At 43.0% G+C, this 16,047-nt stretch overlaps 2 protein-coding genes across 3 annotated transcripts in view; one reads left to right on the top strand and one right to left on the bottom strand.

Annotated features, from left to right (window-relative positions):
* Positions 1-8,097, bottom strand: part of CFAP210 (cilia and flagella associated protein 210) — a 52,278-nt gene extending 44,181 nt beyond the window's left edge. Inside the window, exon 1 of one of the 2 annotated variants that reach the window (XM_075529416.1) lies at positions 7,946-8,097. In XM_075529416.1, the coding sequence (XP_075385531.1) occupies positions 7,946-7,994 (49 nt within the window). In that variant the 5' untranslated portion in view covers positions 7,995-8,097. The remainder of the gene's footprint in view (positions 1-7,945) is intronic. The other variant, XM_075529417.1, reaches the window with a different exon arrangement.
* Positions 8,098-8,196: 99 nt separating this feature from the next.
* On the top strand, positions 8,197-15,352 carry PHOSPHO2 (phosphatase, orphan 2). The gene is made up of 3 exons (XM_075529418.1): positions 8,197-8,583; positions 11,790-11,945; positions 13,169-15,352. The coding sequence occupies exon 3, from the start codon at positions 13,195-13,197 to the stop codon at positions 13,918-13,920; it is 726 nt and encodes a 241-aa protein (XP_075385533.1). The 5' UTR covers positions 8,197-8,583; positions 11,790-11,945; positions 13,169-13,194; the 3' UTR covers positions 13,921-15,352.
* Positions 15,353-16,047: the final 695 nt, after the last annotated feature.

Below are 16,047 nucleotides of genomic sequence, written 5' to 3'. Positions count from 1 at the left end.
TAATAGTCATTTAGTGGATTTTCACAATTTTCTATATTATCAGACCATGACACATCTGAAAATACAGTACGGATTCTTTCATTTTTGTTGCCTAATTGTTTTGGATAGGATTTCCAGTATAATGCTGAATAAAAGTGGCTCAAGAAAGCATCCTTATTTTATTCCTGATCTTAGGGTAAATGAATTGTCAAGCATGGCAGTCTTTGTGAGTTGTTTGTAGATGCCCTTGATTAGGTATTGAGAGGAAGTACCCTCAAGTATTCCCAGTTTAGTTGTTGGTTGTTTTTATGTCAAAAACAAAACTCCAAACTCATTGCCATCAAACTGACTCCAACTCATATTGACTCTGTATAACAGAATACAACTGCCCCTTTGAGGTTCCAAGGCTAAATCTTTACTGGAGCAGCTAGCTTCATCTTTCTCCTTTGGAACAGCCGACCTTGCAGGAACTCAAAGCATAACCAACTACACTGTCAGGGCCCCTTAAAATAATGAACAGGTACTAGCCAACGGCAAATGCTTTCTCTGCATCTCTTGAGATGGTCATGTGGTTTCTATCATTTAGTCTAGAGATACAGTATATAACAATACTTTTCTTATACTTAACTCAGTCATGCTGTATATCTCTTTTCATAGCTACTAGATTTAACTTGGAGCTCTGATGGTGTAGAGGCTATGAGTTAGGCTGCTCATCACAAGGTCGGCAGTTCAAAACCACCAGTCACTATGGTTGGGTAAAATAAGGCTTTTTACTCCCATAAAGACTTAAGAGTCTCAGAAACTCACCAGGGCAGTTCTACCCTGTCCTAAAGGGCTACTGTGAGTTGGAATCAACTGGATGGCAGTGAGTTTTGAGAGATTTAACTTGCTAGTATTCATTTATTAAAGATTTTTTAAAACCTTTTGTGAAAGTTTAGAGTAAATTGGCTATCGGTTTTCCATTTAACCACTTAAGCACATTTTTTGTGACACTGATTGTAAACACCATCTCTGCCCCAATCCAACAGCATCTCTTCACTTCCTCCCTGTGCTTTCTGTCCCCTTATTTGTTTTTCATCCCGTCCTGCTTGATCCCTGGGCAGATGCTGCCCTTACAGAAATCCAGTGAATTTAAAAGGAACCCGAAGAACAATTGTATGCCAAAAAATAAGTGTAACTTAGATAAGATAGGACTATTTATTGTAGAATAAAAATTACCGAAGCTCATTCAAGAAGACACAAAAAAACACACTTCTGGCTTTTAGGTTCAACAAAACAAAATGTCTTGTGCCTTCATCACAGAAGTATTTGAAGCCCACTGCTGCCATCTCACTGGGGGGGTCTTCCATATTTTCATGCACCTTCTAATTTGCCAAGCATGATGCACTTCTCCAAGGATTGGTCCCTCCTAATAGCCTGGCTGAAGTAAACAAGACAGTCTCACCATCCTCGCTTCTCTTGGTTATTATAGCTAAAGGTTTGTCAGTTTCATTGATTTATTCACAAAAACACTTGGTCTCCATGATTTTCCTGTCTCTCATTTTCTATTCTCAGTTTCTGATTATATTAATTATATTCATACTATTTCATTTATTTCTATTTAAATTTTTACTCTCCTTCCTTCTGTTTGAATATTCTTTGCTGTGCTCTTTAGTGTGAGAGCTTTCTTGCCTTTCAGTGTATGTGTTTAGTTTCTCTGTTAATCTGTTTCAGCCCAGTCCATAATCTGTGATACAGTGTTTTCATTTTCACTCATCTCAATGTATTTTGTGGAATCCTACTCCATTGGTCCATTTATTTGGGAATGCAATGTTTAATTTCCTAGAGCATAGTGGAATTCTTGGATGTTTAAATTTTCTCATTGCATGTGAGATGTTTTCAGCCATAATTTCTTCAGATATCCTATGTCTTTATCCTCCCTCTTGCTGGGACTCATTATATATGTCAGTATACTTGGTGGTGCCTGATTTACCTCACACATTGATTTTCCTTCATTATTATTTTTGTCTGTTCCCCAGACTGTATAATCTCAGTGTATTTATCGTCTACTTCATTGATTTTTCTGCAAGCTCAAATCTGCATGACTTGAGCCCCCTTCCCCCAACCCAACTCCCAGGATTTTTTCAGTTATTGTGCTCTTCAATTCCAAAATTTCTTGTATAATTTCTCACTCTTTATTCATATTGTCTATTTGGTAAGACAGTTCCGTATTTTCCTATAGTTCTCCAGCTTTTCTTCCTTTTTCGGTTCTTTCAACATATTTAAATAGTTGGTTTAGAGGTTTGTCTAGCACAGTGGTTTTCAACCTTCCTAATGCCTCAGCTCTTTAATACAGTTCCTCATATTATTGTGACCCCAACCATAAAATTATTTTCATTGCTACTTCATAACTGTAATTTTGGTACTGTTATGAATTAGGCGACCCCTGTGTGAAAGAGTCATTTGACCCCAAAGGGGTCGAGACCCACAGGTTGAGAACTGCTCGTCTAACAAGTCTTACATCTAGGTTTCCTTAAGGAAAGTTTATTTTTCTTTATTAGTTGGAATTTAATGCATGTCATATCATTTCAATTACATCAAGTAGAATGTACAATTGCTACATGGACTCCTTGACACTGTCTCCCTTTTACCCCAACACCTCCACTGTACCCCTTTCCCCTTATTCTACTTGCTGTCCCTATAGGTTCATCAATCCTGGGTTTCATGTACCGAAAAACAGAAAAGCACATAACACAGCTTCAAGAGGGTGACCTTTACTGACACAACACTTCTGAGATACACTCTAATATGAACAAACAAAAACCCGAACAAAACAATACAAACCAAAAACACAGAAAATTCTGGAAACCAGATCAGGTTCATCCTGCATCATAGCGGGGGATCTACTGACAAAGTTTTAACTGTCCAGATCAGATTTATGCCTTTGATCTTCGGTACTCCTCTCATGAGCACTCTTGTTTAGTGACCTCTTTCCTCCCATCCCTCAAATTTTAGACAGGGGGTAGTTCTCTGGAGGCTTCTATGTAGATTGCACAAATGTCTTCTGGACTCCCACTGTCATCCTTCTTCTTCTGCACACTGGATTCTCACAATTTACACTCGGATACTGATCCCTCCTTTGATTTCAGATTATATGGATTCCAATACTTCAGTCACTGATGTTGGTGTGCTTCTTCCATGTGGACTCAGTTGACATCTCACTTGGATGGCTGCTTATTTAGAAATAAGCCTTTTTTAAAATACTTTTATTGCAGGCTCTTAAATCTCTTATCACAATCCATACATTCCTCGTGTGTCAAGTACATTTGCACATATGCTGCCATCATCATTTTCAAAGCATTCTCTTCCCACTTGAGCCCCTGATATCAGCTCCCCATTTCTTCCCCCGCCCTCCCCTGCCCGCTCTCCCTCATGAACCCTTGATAAGTTATAGATTATTTTTTCATACCTTACATCATCCTCTGTCGTCCTTCACCCACTTTTCCGTTATTCGTCCCCCTGGAGGGAGGTTCTAGGTTGATCTTTGTGATCAATTTCCCTTTTCTCCTCCCAACCTCCCCTAGTCCTCCTGGTATCTCTAATATCCTTGTTGGTCCTGAGGGGTTTATCTATACCAGATTCCCCGTGTTTCGGGCTCTTAAGTGCAAGATCTGGTCTAATCCAACTTCTAAGGTAAGAAATGAGGTCATGATAATGGGGTGAAGGAAGCACCAAAAATCTAGAGGAAAGTTGTGTGTTTCATCAGTGCTATATTGCACTGACTGGCTCATCTCTTCCCTGTGACCCCTCTGTGAGGGGATACCCAATTGTCTACAGATGGGCATTGTGTATCTAATCCATGCCCCCTCCCCCATTCACAGTGAGTATGGTTTTATTCTGGGTCTTAGAAACCTAATACCTGATCCCATCGGCACCTCATGATCACACAGGCTGGTGTGCTTCTTCCATGTGGGCTCTGTTTCTTCTGAGCTAGATGGCCGTTTATCTTCAAGCCTTTAAGATCCTAGATGCTGAGCACCATCTGCTATGTCTTTTGATAGCCAGGCACCATCTACTTTCTTCACTACATTTGCTTACGCACCCACTTTGTCTTCAGTGATTGTGTTGGGAAGATGAGCATCACAGAATCCTAGATTGTTAGAACAGGAAATAAGCCTTTAAGGCTAGGGATTTTTAAAAAAAACATTTTATTAGGGGTTCATACAACTCTTATCACAATCCATACATATACATACATCAATTGTATAAAGCACATCTGTACATTCTTTGCCTTCATCATTTTCAAAGCATTTGCTCTCCACTTAAGCCCTTGGCATCAGGTCCTCTTTTTTTTCCCCTCCTCCCCGCTCTCCCCTCCCTCATGAGCCCTTGATAATTTATAATTATTATTTTGTTATATCTTTCCCTATCCGGCGTCTCCTTTTACCCCCTTCTCTGTTGTCCGTCCCCCAGGGAGGAGGTCACATGTAGCTCCTTGTAATCAGTTCCCCCTTTCCAAACCACTCACCCTCTACTCTCCCAGTATCGTCCCTCACACCCCTGGTTCTGAAGGTATCATCCAGCCTGGATTCCCTGTGCCTCCAGCTCCTATCTGCATCGGTATACAACCTCTGCTCTATCTAGACTTGCAAGGTACAATTCAGATCATGGTAGTTAGGGGGGGAGGGGGAGGAAGCATTTAGGAACTGGGGGAAAGCTGTATTCTTCATCGGTGCTACATCGCACCCTGACGGACTCATCTCCTCCCCTAAATCCTTCTGTGAGGGGGTCTCCAGTGGCCAACAAGTGGGCTTTGGGTCTCCACTCTGCACTTCCCCCTTCATTCACTATGGTAAGATTGTTTGTTTTGTTTTGATGATGCCTTATCCCTGATCCCTTTGGCACCTCATGATGGCACAGGCTGGTGTGCTTCTTCCTTGTGGGCTTTGTTGCTTCTGAGCTAGATGGCGGCTTGTTCACCTTTAAGCCTTTAAGACCCCAGACACTATCTCTTTTGATAGCCGGGCACCATCAGCTTTCTTCGCCACATTTGCTTATGCACCCGTTTGTCCTCGGAGATCGTATCATGGAGGTGTGCAGCCAATGATATGATTTTTTTGTTCTTTGATGCCTGATAACTGATCCCTTCGGGACCATGTGATCACACAGGCTGGTGTGTTCTTCCATGTGGGCTTTATTGCTTCTGAGCTAGATGGCCGCTTGTTTATCTTCAAGCCTTTAAGACCCCAGACACTATCTCTTTTGATAGCCAGGAACCATCAGCTTTCTTCGCCACATTTACTTGTTCACCTGCTTTGGCTTCAGCAATTGTGTCAGGAGGGTGAGCATCATAGAATGCCAATTTATTATTTTTTCCCTCTAGTTCTTTAATGCTCCCCGCCCTCCTCGAATATCAATTTAATACAAGAAATTATTCATGCGCCGAGGGAGTGCTTGAATAGAGGCCCAAGGGCTAGGGATTTTTTATTGAAAAATTTTAATTTATATATCAGCCACCCTTTCTTATTTACAATAAGAGATTTTAAATATCATGAAGCAGCTCTAGAAATAAGGGTTGCCTTCTCTCCTAGGATTTGTTATTGTTGCTATGTTTGTTCACTTAGTGAATTTTCTGAGCTAATTATGTAAAGTATATTCTTTATCAAGTGTAGCCTCTAAAGTCTCTACTGTGTTAGTTTAGTGGTTAGCTAATGATTGGACAGAGATGGTCTTAAATGTCTGGGGCTAATCAGTCTCCCAGCCTTTGCTGGAGAACCTTGTGAGTGTTGTTGGCCCATGCCTTCATGCTTAGGAAGGCGGTTTACCACTCTGACTTAGACTTTACTTCTTGCTTGGATAGAGTTTCATGATCAAACAGCAAGGAGAGCTTCAGGCCTTTCCAGGTCTTCCTGATCATTCACACACCCCTCTGTATGCTCCTGACTTCTAGATTTCCCCCCAGAAGTATGTTAGAGATTTCCAAAGCTTCCTATGGACATCTCATTTCCCAACTTTCCCTGGTTAATTTTTGTTGTTGCTGTTGTTGTTGTTGTTAGCTTGTTGTTTGGCCCCAAATGTTATTACTGCCTTGAGGAGTCCTGATAATGTAGTAGTTACATGTTGGGCTGCTAACTGCAAGACAGCAGTTCAAGTTCGAAACCACCAGCTGGACTGCTGAAGAAAGACAGGGCTTTCTACTCCTATAGTTACAGTCTCGGAAACTCACTGGGGTAGTTCTACCCTGTGCTATAGGGTCGCTGCCGGTTTCTTTTTTTTGGTTATCACTGTCTTAGACAGCTGTGATAATAAGCAACTGTCACTGATGGTTTTTTGGTTTTGTTTTTAATAAACACCACTAGGGTCAAGGTTGTTCACATAAGGGAGCTCTGAAGTAAATAACAAAAACCAGCTTTGCAGATGTAATTTTCCAAATAATTACCAGGTAAGTCAAGTAAGTATTGGATACTAGGCTTTCGAGATGCTCCACTCCCATTTGTGCCACCTTCTGAGGCTGTTGGTTTTCATTCACTACTAAGGGGCTTAGAGAGCGGGACCAGGACAACATGCGTGCACAAACACACACACACACCCCACACACACACCCCAAAATAGTTTTCCCCCAACCAAATCTTGTTCTGAAATTCTGCCATTAAACAAAAAACTCTTCAAAATGTTTCAAGCCCTTAGTTAATTTCCATGGTTCCGGAAAACATTGCTTTTCAATTTTGCCAGCGTCTTCACTGATTTTATAGAGTGGAGTACTTCCACACAAAAATCCTTCCTCTACTACTCAGCTGATGTCACCCTGGTACATCTTTATAAAATGGTTGGGATAACACAGTGTTTTCAACATGTTTTAAGCTTTTTTCTATTTCCTAACCTCCCCAGAAAAACCCAAACAAACAAAAACACCTCACTGCCATCAAGTCCATGCTAACCCACTGCGACCACCCTGTGGGTTTCTGAGACACTGTTTACAGGAGTACAAAGCCCAGTCTTTCACTAGGGAGCTGCTGGTGGTTTTGAACTACTGACCTTGTGGATCACAGCCCAACGTATAACCACAACAGCACTAGGGGCTCCTTTTTCTATTTCACCCCCCTCTAAATGGAGATGATAATTTATCAGCGAGGGAAAGGGTATATCAACTTCAGATAACAACTTGTGACCCAGTTGCCATAAACTATTACCTAACACCTATTAAGGAAAATCCTTTTTAGTGCAGTATTACAAACTCATATATTTTGAAAATGTGAGAATAATTGTGTTTTGGCAATACACGTTATATATCTTACTTCTACATGACAGGACCTCTGAGGCTACTTCCTATGACCTCAATTGCACAAATACCCTCTAGGGTTCAATGGTGAGAATGGCTGGCTCTGTGTCTGCATCTGAGTATAAAAGTTGGGGCAAGGACATGAAGAAGCTCCAGTTCCCCAAGGTTCTAGTTGTCACCAAGACAATATGATTAATTGGAGCGTCCAACAGGCCATCTGAATTGCATCGTTTTCTTTTTACACTGAGCAACACACCTGATTTAGGGAGAGCCCTTTCCTCCACTTCAGCGATGAGGAAGCACTCAGCAAGTTCACAGTGGAGCCAAAACACTAACAGAGGTCACTGATCTTTTTAAAAGGTATGAACACCTAATAACGCGCACGAATTCAGCAAAGTCCGGACTCTGCAAGCCACACGGTGTGGCTGCAGGATGAGCTGGGTCAGTCAGTTGGGGAATCGGTGTTCCTAGCTCTTCTCCACTCACGTTACCTTCCGTAACCTTCCTCCCACGTCCCCAGCCGTAAACCGGAGGGCAAAACCATCTAATTTACAAATGCCCGTTGTTACATCTCATCTCACTGGGGCTACTTTCGACCTCGAGGAACTCCGGTCGCGAGGCAAGCGAGCGCACCGTCTGACACTGGTCCCTCACGCCAGGCCGGGGTCCAGAACCCAACCCCGTGCGGAATGGCCCAGTTCAGCTCACCCGCGCCGTCCTTAAACTGCCCAGAGCGCCGTCCAAATCGCACGCGCATCTCCGGCGAGGCGTCTACGCGGCGCTCCCAGACGTGGAAGTCAGCCGACCGCCTCCAGCAACCGACTCCAGCCGGCCAGAGAGTGGCAAAACTCCGCGGTCTCTTAGCAACGCCGCCGGAAGTGACGCCACCGTCGCCGAGGAACGCGGGCGACGGAATGCGGAACGCGCAGACGTCTGGGGGCGGGGCCGGGCCCGGAGGCCGCGCGTGCGCAGATGCCGAAGCCCGCTCACAGGTGGAGCCGCCGTCTGGGGTCGCTGCCCGGCAGCGGGACGAGTGCGAGAACCCGGCCCCTCGAGAGCAGGGCGGACAACTGGACGGCTGCCTGCGCCAGCCTGGGTGCCCGCGGAGTCCCAGGATCCAGCCGGCCCGCTGCCCCCTTCTTCCTGGCACGGCACCTCCAGTGGGGAGCCTCCTGACGGGGCCTCGCGCCCCCCTTGGAGGCGGACCAGGTCGGCGTGCGACCGCGCAGGACTCGGCTCCGTGTTCTCGCGGGTCGAATGTAAAGGACAGCGCCCTCTTTTAAGTGCAGAAACTCAAGTGACTGGCATGACATCTACTGATAAATCCTGTGCTTCCTTGGGGCGAGGTGAGATTAAAAAAAATTACCTTTGATGTTCTAGCTTAACATTCCTGTTAGGTCGGACCTTCCAGATATTTTAAATCATTCGTGACGTCGATTGTACTCAATTGAAAGAAAGGGTTTGGAGAACCAGTCACAACTCTTAGCGGATACAGAAAATGAAACCCTAGGATCCGTTCGGTCACAGTTGATGTGTAAATTACTTCCAATAAAAGGGAGTTGGATTTAACACGCACCAAATTGGGTGGCCCCAAATGAAAAAAAGTGATATGTTTTTTAATAACTAAAAGTCTAACCGTTTTTCTTCAGGTTTTCAAGCAGATGTCCTGCCGTGATGATGGAAAGATTGATAAATATTTCTAGACTGGATTATGGTACACATGTAACTGTATGCTTCTTGGGGAACATACTTTTTAAAGCTTCAAGAAACACGAAGTCAGAAACTTGCTGTTTCTTGCAAGCTGACAAGTTAACCTGTCACAATTTCATCACCAGAGTACGAGCAACTTTGTGCCAGTTCCCCAAGCCTTATTGATTCCCACAGGATCATGCTAAGAGGACCCCCGTGTCGTCGGCATCTCTGGAATTCCTAGCTTAGGGAACGTGAATGTTTATTAAGATAAACAGCTTACCTTGCAAGCTCTGCATATATCCTTGGGGGAGAAATAGTTCCGCACAAAGGGCAGTCAGTCCATCCCTTGCTTATAAGACGCAGAACCCTGAGGGTCTCACAAATTGTCTCCGGATAAACACTCAAGAATTTGAACTAAGTTGGTTACCAAAAGTATTTATTAAATCTCAGAACACCCACTGCCATCGAATCAATTCGACGCATAGTGATCCTACAGGACAAAGTAGAACTGTACCTATGGGTTTCTCCAAAATTAAATCTTAACCAGAATAGACAGCTCTACCTTTTCCATTGATTGCAAGCTGCTGGCCTTGTTATTAGCAGAGCGCCACCTGGGGGCAACATTGGACTTGAAGCGTCTGTTCCAACTCCTTACCCAAGGATCCTTGGTCTACGGTTATTTGGCCCTCTGTGCCTTCCTATTTGCATGTAAGGCAAGGAATATTAAAAGCACCGTGGACTTCCAAAAGAACGAACATCCTGACTTGGAAGAAGTACAGCCGGAATGCTTATTACAGGCAGGGGTGGTGAGACTTCTCACATACATTGGACATGTTGACCGGAGAGACCCGACCCTGGAAGAGGCCCCCATGCTTGGTAGCGGAGCAGTGATACAGATGAAGGCCCTCAGTGAGATGGATTGGCACACTGTCAGCAACAGTGGACTCAAACAGAGCAATTACAAGAGTCTCACAGGACGGGGACAAGTACAGGGTCGCTATGAGTGGGAACCCACTCAGCACCTGAGAATGCCTTCCCATTCTTTTTACATGCCCTTTTTTGTGAGTTTAAGAAGGCAGAATATGCCCTCAGATATGCCGCAGTTTATTATAGATAAAGAATGTTGCTACAAATTCAATGTCAAAAAATATATATAAACTACCGTTGAAACACCCATAAACCTGCTATAAACAAAAATGGGGTTATACTGTGCAGACTGTTTTGTGGCTTTCTATTTTTATCATTTTATTGGGGGCTCATATTACCACAATCCATACATCCATGCATTGTGTCAAGCACATCTATTGCCATCATCATTCTCAAAACATTTGCTTTCAGCGTGAGCTCTTGATATCAGCTCCCCCACCCCCTTCCCGTCCCTCCCCGCTCCCCCTTCCCTCATGAACCCTTGATAATTAATAAATTATTATTATTATTATTTTGTCTTACCCATTCCCTTCACCCACTTTTCTGTTGTCTGTCTCCCAGGGAAGAGGCTATATATAAGATATAGGTCCTTATAATTGGTTCCTCCTTTCCACCCCACCCTCTCTCGACCCTCCCAGTATCACCACTCTCAGCACTGGTACTGAAGGGATCATCTGTCTTGGATTCCCTGCGCTTCCAGTTCCCATCTGTACCAGTGTACATCCTCTGGTCTAGCCAGATTTGTAAGGCAGAATTGAGATCATAGTAGGGAGGAGGGAGAAAGCATTTAGGAACTAGCGGAAAGTTGTATGTTTCATCATTGCTACACTGCACCCTGACTGACTCCTCTGTTTTGTGATTTTCTTGTTTACCTTAAGACTGATCATTTTGACTTACTGGCTGGACTATATGGCTTTAATGTATATATTTTAATTTAGCCATTCCCTAATTCTTAGATATCAATGTAGCTCCTATTTTTCATTATTGTAAAAAAGCACACAAAGTTTACAGAAATATACAGAGACTAGAAATTTTGTAGGCATAACAAATATATTCTGTTCCTGTTTTTATTTAACTGTTTTTAGAATTGTAATGAGTTGTCTACAGAGTAGATTTGCGTTTTTGTACACCAGAGGATGTACACAGGTACAGATAAGAGGTGGAAACAGGGAATCCAGGACAGATGAACCCCTCAGGACCAATACTGAGAATAGCCAAACCAGAAGGGGAAGATGGGGGGGGGTAGGGGAAACCAATCACAATGATCTACATATAACCCCCTCCCAGAGGGACAGACAACGGAAAAGTGGGTCAAGGGAGACAGTGGTCAGTGTAAGACATGAAAAAAAAAAAAGAATTATCAAGAGTTCATGAGGGAGGGAGGGAGGAAGGGTGGGGGTTGGAGGGGAAAATGAGCTGATACCAAGGGCTCAAGTAGAACGAAAATGTTTTGAAAATGATAATGGCAACAAATGTACAAATGTGCTTGACATGGATGGATGGATGGATGGTGATAAGCGTTGTAAGAGCCCCCGATAAAATGATTTCAAAACATGTTTTCTCCTATTCTAACTTCCTCTTCTTCCTCTGTTGCTCCAAATGAAGAGAGACTGGTTATTGGACCTTGGATGACCGCTGGCAAGCCTTTCGTACCCAAGGCAGTAGTCCTCAGTACTCAGCAAGTACAAAAGCAAAACCTGAAATCTAGAAGTCAGCATAATCAACAAGACTCGTGTAACAGTTGATTTTATCTGCTGGTTAAACTTTTTTTCCTCTCATAACATTGCCTATTTTGTAATTATTAAGGCTTTTTTGTTTTACCAAAATTTTGTGTCTCCATCTCCATTGTTCACAGATGTTTTTCTGATGTAAGAGGAAAGGAATGGGTAATTTCAAATTAAAATAAAAATTTTAATATTTTTATTAATTTCAGGAGTTAAGAAGTCTCCATTCCTTTTCACCAAACCAGTAGACTCTGCTTTCAGCATAGAAAGTATGACATCAGCTGGTATTTAAAACTGAAGATTGACCTGGTAATTTAACCTAAGGCCTGCGCTGAAATACAGTTGCCTTGGAAACATTACTTTGGGTAAGCATTTTTAATAAAGGAGAAGTATACTGTTAAAAATGGGTAGGTGAAGCTTTGCGCAGTGGCAATATCGTAGCCACTGAGGTTTATTGAAAACTTTCCCCAGTACTTGAAATATAGTCGGCATTGGCAATTTTTGACAGTCTCTACAGAGACTAAGTAAAAAAGGAAAAAAATGGGTAGGTGAGCAGCAGAGCTAAGTTAAGGCGTGTTTGTCTTACTGTTTTCAGGCTAGTAGTTCAAGCACTTCAGAAACATGTGGCCAATTAAATAAATCTAGGCTGGAGGTAGTCCTTTAACCAACCGCGAGTTACATGTAAAATTTTCATTTGTAATTGATTGCATCCCGAATCTTCCAGACCCATGTGTCGTTCTTCAGGTATCAGATTAACATGATTGTCTGCTGTGCCCGATTGCTGTTTCCTGAACTGCTTCTATGCAAAAATGAGTGCATTGAAACCCTTGGAAGCCAGTCAGGCGCAGCCGGATTTGCCTTTGCAATGCAAGAGTCCAAACGGTTTTTACCAAAAAATGGACTGCTCACCCTCCCAAGGGATGCCACTGGGTGCACTGGCACTGTGAAAGCTCCTTGCCCCCAGGGCAATTCCAGGTTTGGGGGGCACGCCCTCCTATTGTTATACTCCAGAGAATACCTGCGCTTCGGTGCCATATTTTCTTTTTCTTGGTGGTGTTAAGATGTACAGGAGGTTTCAAAAAGGTAATGGAATTGAAAGATAATGCAATTTTTCCACAAACACTCTGAGGCCCTCTCATAACAAACCATTTTAGCCATTTTAAATGTGTGATTCAGTGAAATTAATTATAGTCACAATGTGTGCTACCACTGTCACCGCTCTTTCTAAAACTTTCTCATCACCCCACACAGAACCTCAATAGCCTTTAAAAAAGAACTTCCCATCTCCCCTACTTTGTAACCATCAATAAACATTTGCCTCAGTCTGGATATTTTACTTAAATGAGATCATGCAATGTTTGTCCTTTTGTGTCTGACTTATTCCACTTGGCCTAAACTTTGTTCCTTAGCAAAAAGTATTTACTTGGTGATATTCAAACATTTAGTCGTTTTAACTTGTATGTATTTATCCTGTGGGCCTAGCAGATTGCTATTTCATGGTTCACACTCTGTACTATTTGTTAAATAAGTATGGAAGTTAAATGTGTCAGCCAGACTACATGTAGGAAATAATCTTCTTCTTTTGTAGGGCAAACCAAATCTATTTCCAGAACCATGAAGATCTTGCTGGTGTTTGACTTTGACAATACAGTCATAGACGACAATAGTGACACCTGGATTGTGCAATGTGCTCCGGAGAAAAAACTTCCTCTTGAGCTGAAGGACTCCTATCGGAAAGGGTTTTGGACAGAGTTTATGGGCCGAGTCTTCAAGTATTTGGGAGACAGAGGCATAAGAGAAGAAGAGATGAGGAGAGCAATGACATCGGTGCCTTTCGCGCCAGGGATGGTGGAACTTTTCAACTTTATAAGACACCAAAAGGAGAGGTTTGATTGTATCATCATTTCAGATTCAAACTCAGTCTTCATAGACTGGGTTTTAAAAGCTGCCAGTTTTCACAGTGTGTTTGATAAGGTGTTTACAAATCCAGCAGCTTTTGATTCCAATGGTCATCTCACCGTGGAAAATTGTCACACTCATTCTTGTAGTAGGTGCCCAAAGAATCTTTGCAAAAAAGTCATTTTGGTAGATTTTGTAGACAACCAGCTACAACAGGGAGTGAGTTATACACACATTGTTTACATAGGTGATGGGGGAAATGATTTCTGCCCAGTAACGTTTTTAAAGAAGAATGATGTTGCCATGCCTCGGAAAGGATATGCTTTGCAGAAAATACTCTCCCAAATGTCTCAAAATCTTGAGCCTGTGGAATCCTCCGTGGTCCTTTGGTCCTCGGGTGTTGAGATAATTTCTCATTTACAATTTCTAATAAAAGAATAATGTCTCAGCGATTGCATTGTCTCAGTTAAGGTTGGGCTCAGTGGCCTACAATGAACAACCCCAAATACCAGTGACTTTTTTTCTATAAGATCATTTTAGTGGGGACTCTTCTAGCTCTTACAACAATCCGTACATCAAGTGTATCAAGCACATCTGTACTATGTTGGCATCATTTTCTAGGCATCTACTTTCTATTTGAGCCATTGGTATCAGCGCATCTTTTTCCCTCCCACCCTCGTGACTCCTTGATAAATGATACATTATTATTTTCCTGTCTTACACCAACTGCTGTCTCCCTTCCCCCACGGCCTCTGTTGTTGGTCTCTGGGGAGGGTATGTGTTGATCATGGCGGTCGGTTCCCCCTTCCTCCCCTCTTTTCCTTACCGTCCCCTTCCCCTCCTGGTATTGCTACTCCCATTCCTGTTCCGGGCTCCTAGCTCTTAGCGTAACTGTGCACATGCTCCTGTCTAGCCCTCAGTGAAAGGCAGGACTGGGGTCAAGGTAGTGGGGGGTGAGGAAGCCTCAACCAACCAGAGGAATATTGTGTATTTCATCAGTGCTTTACTGTGCCCTCTTTGGCTCATCCCTTCCTTGTGCCCCTTCTTTGAGGGGATAACCAGTGAGTGGCATATTTTAAAAGGTTATTTTTCCTCTCTCACTTAAGCACCAAGTGCCCAGAGGCACGTATCTAGATGCTGGTGTGTTGCTCTAGCTGCCTCAGCAGTTGGCTTCCAGTCCAAGCTCCCGCCCTCCGGTCGACGCTGTGGGCAGCAGGAAGGAGAGCCCCAAGAAGAGCGCACCCCTTTAAGAATACTGACTATAAGGTAGATTTGGCGGCGTCAGAAAGGAAGCAAGAAGGCAAAGGTAAAAAACAGTTTGAAAGGTTTATTTCAGAGCTCCCGGGCGAGGTTCATGGGTCCCTGATGGGAAGCCAGAGAAGTCGTGCTATCTGGCAGAGAGGTGGAGAGTCTGGGGAAAGGGGGTAGCTGGAGAATTATCCACTGCAACCTTGTGGTTTGGTGCTAAGCAACAGTGTTCACAGGTATCTATGAGGAAAGGCCAGTGAAGGGGAGGGGGAGGGCTGGCCTCTGGCAGTATCCTAGAAGTGCTTCTCACCAGCTTCGGGTCTCTTTCCACCCTCCTGCCCTGCCAAGTCCGGCTTCTGCCTGACACTTAAACCTGCGCTTGCACTCAGCACTTCTATGTAACTTGCATTGGCCAAAAGCCAGCCTAGTACCTGCCTGATTGCAAGAAAGGGTGGAAATACAGCGTTGACACTCATGGTTATTTTCCCAAGTAAAAGTTTGTGGAAGAGAGAGTACAGAATTGTAGGAGCCACTAGCAGTCTGTATACCAAAGGCAGATGGGAGGTTTATTTCCAGAGAGAATAGTCTTATATTTTCCTTAGATACATATGTCCAAAGCATGTCCGTTCAATAAATATCTTAAAAATAAGATTGGTTGATTATTCACTAAGAACAAAATGTATAATGTCCTATTATAAAGACATTCAAAATCTGTTTCTTAGGTTCCATCCATCTCAGGCTTTACCTTTAGAAATGAAATATAATGGTCTAATATTTTAAATGTTTGTAAAGGTATCATAGAAGATTATGTGGACTATGGTATTTAGTGTGCTGTGTGTAGTTGGCAAGGAGCCATTGGGGAAGCATTGGATTACTAACCACAAAGTCAGTGGTTCAAATCCACCAGGTGCTCTGAGGGAGAACAATAAGGATCTCTGCTCCCATAAAGATTTATAATGTTGGAAAACCTATATAAAGTCTTAGGCATAAGAATCAACTAAATAGCAGTGGGTTTTTTAGATAAATGAGAATGCACTCTTCAGTGATATAGCACTTGTAGAAGTGTTCACCAGTGATTGCGTAGGGATACTAGTAAAGTATCAAGTTCACCAGTGATTGCGTAGGGATACTAGTAAAGTATCAAGTTCACCAGTGATTGCGTAGGGATACTAGTAAAGTATTAAGTTCACCAGTGATTGCGTAGGGATACTAGTAAAGTATCAAGGTCACCAGTGATTGCGTAGGGATACTAGTAAAGTATCAAGGTCACCAGTGATTGCGTAGGGATACTAATAAAGTATCAAGTTCACCAGTGATTGC

Source organism: Tenrec ecaudatus, chromosome 13 (genome assembly GCF_050624435.1).
Source record: "Tenrec ecaudatus isolate mTenEca1 chromosome 13, mTenEca1.hap1, whole genome shotgun sequence".
Classification (NCBI taxonomy): domain Eukaryota; kingdom Metazoa; phylum Chordata; class Mammalia; order Afrosoricida; family Tenrecidae; genus Tenrec; species Tenrec ecaudatus.
Note: the sequence above shows the minus strand (reverse complement) of the source record. Positions and strands in the feature narration are given on the sequence as shown.

What these genes read in the sequence shown, in the direction of transcription:
- PHOSPHO2 (XM_075529418.1), top strand. Translation starts at nt 13,195, where the DNA reads ATGAAGATCTTGCTGGTGTTTGACTTTGACAATACAGTCATAGACGAC.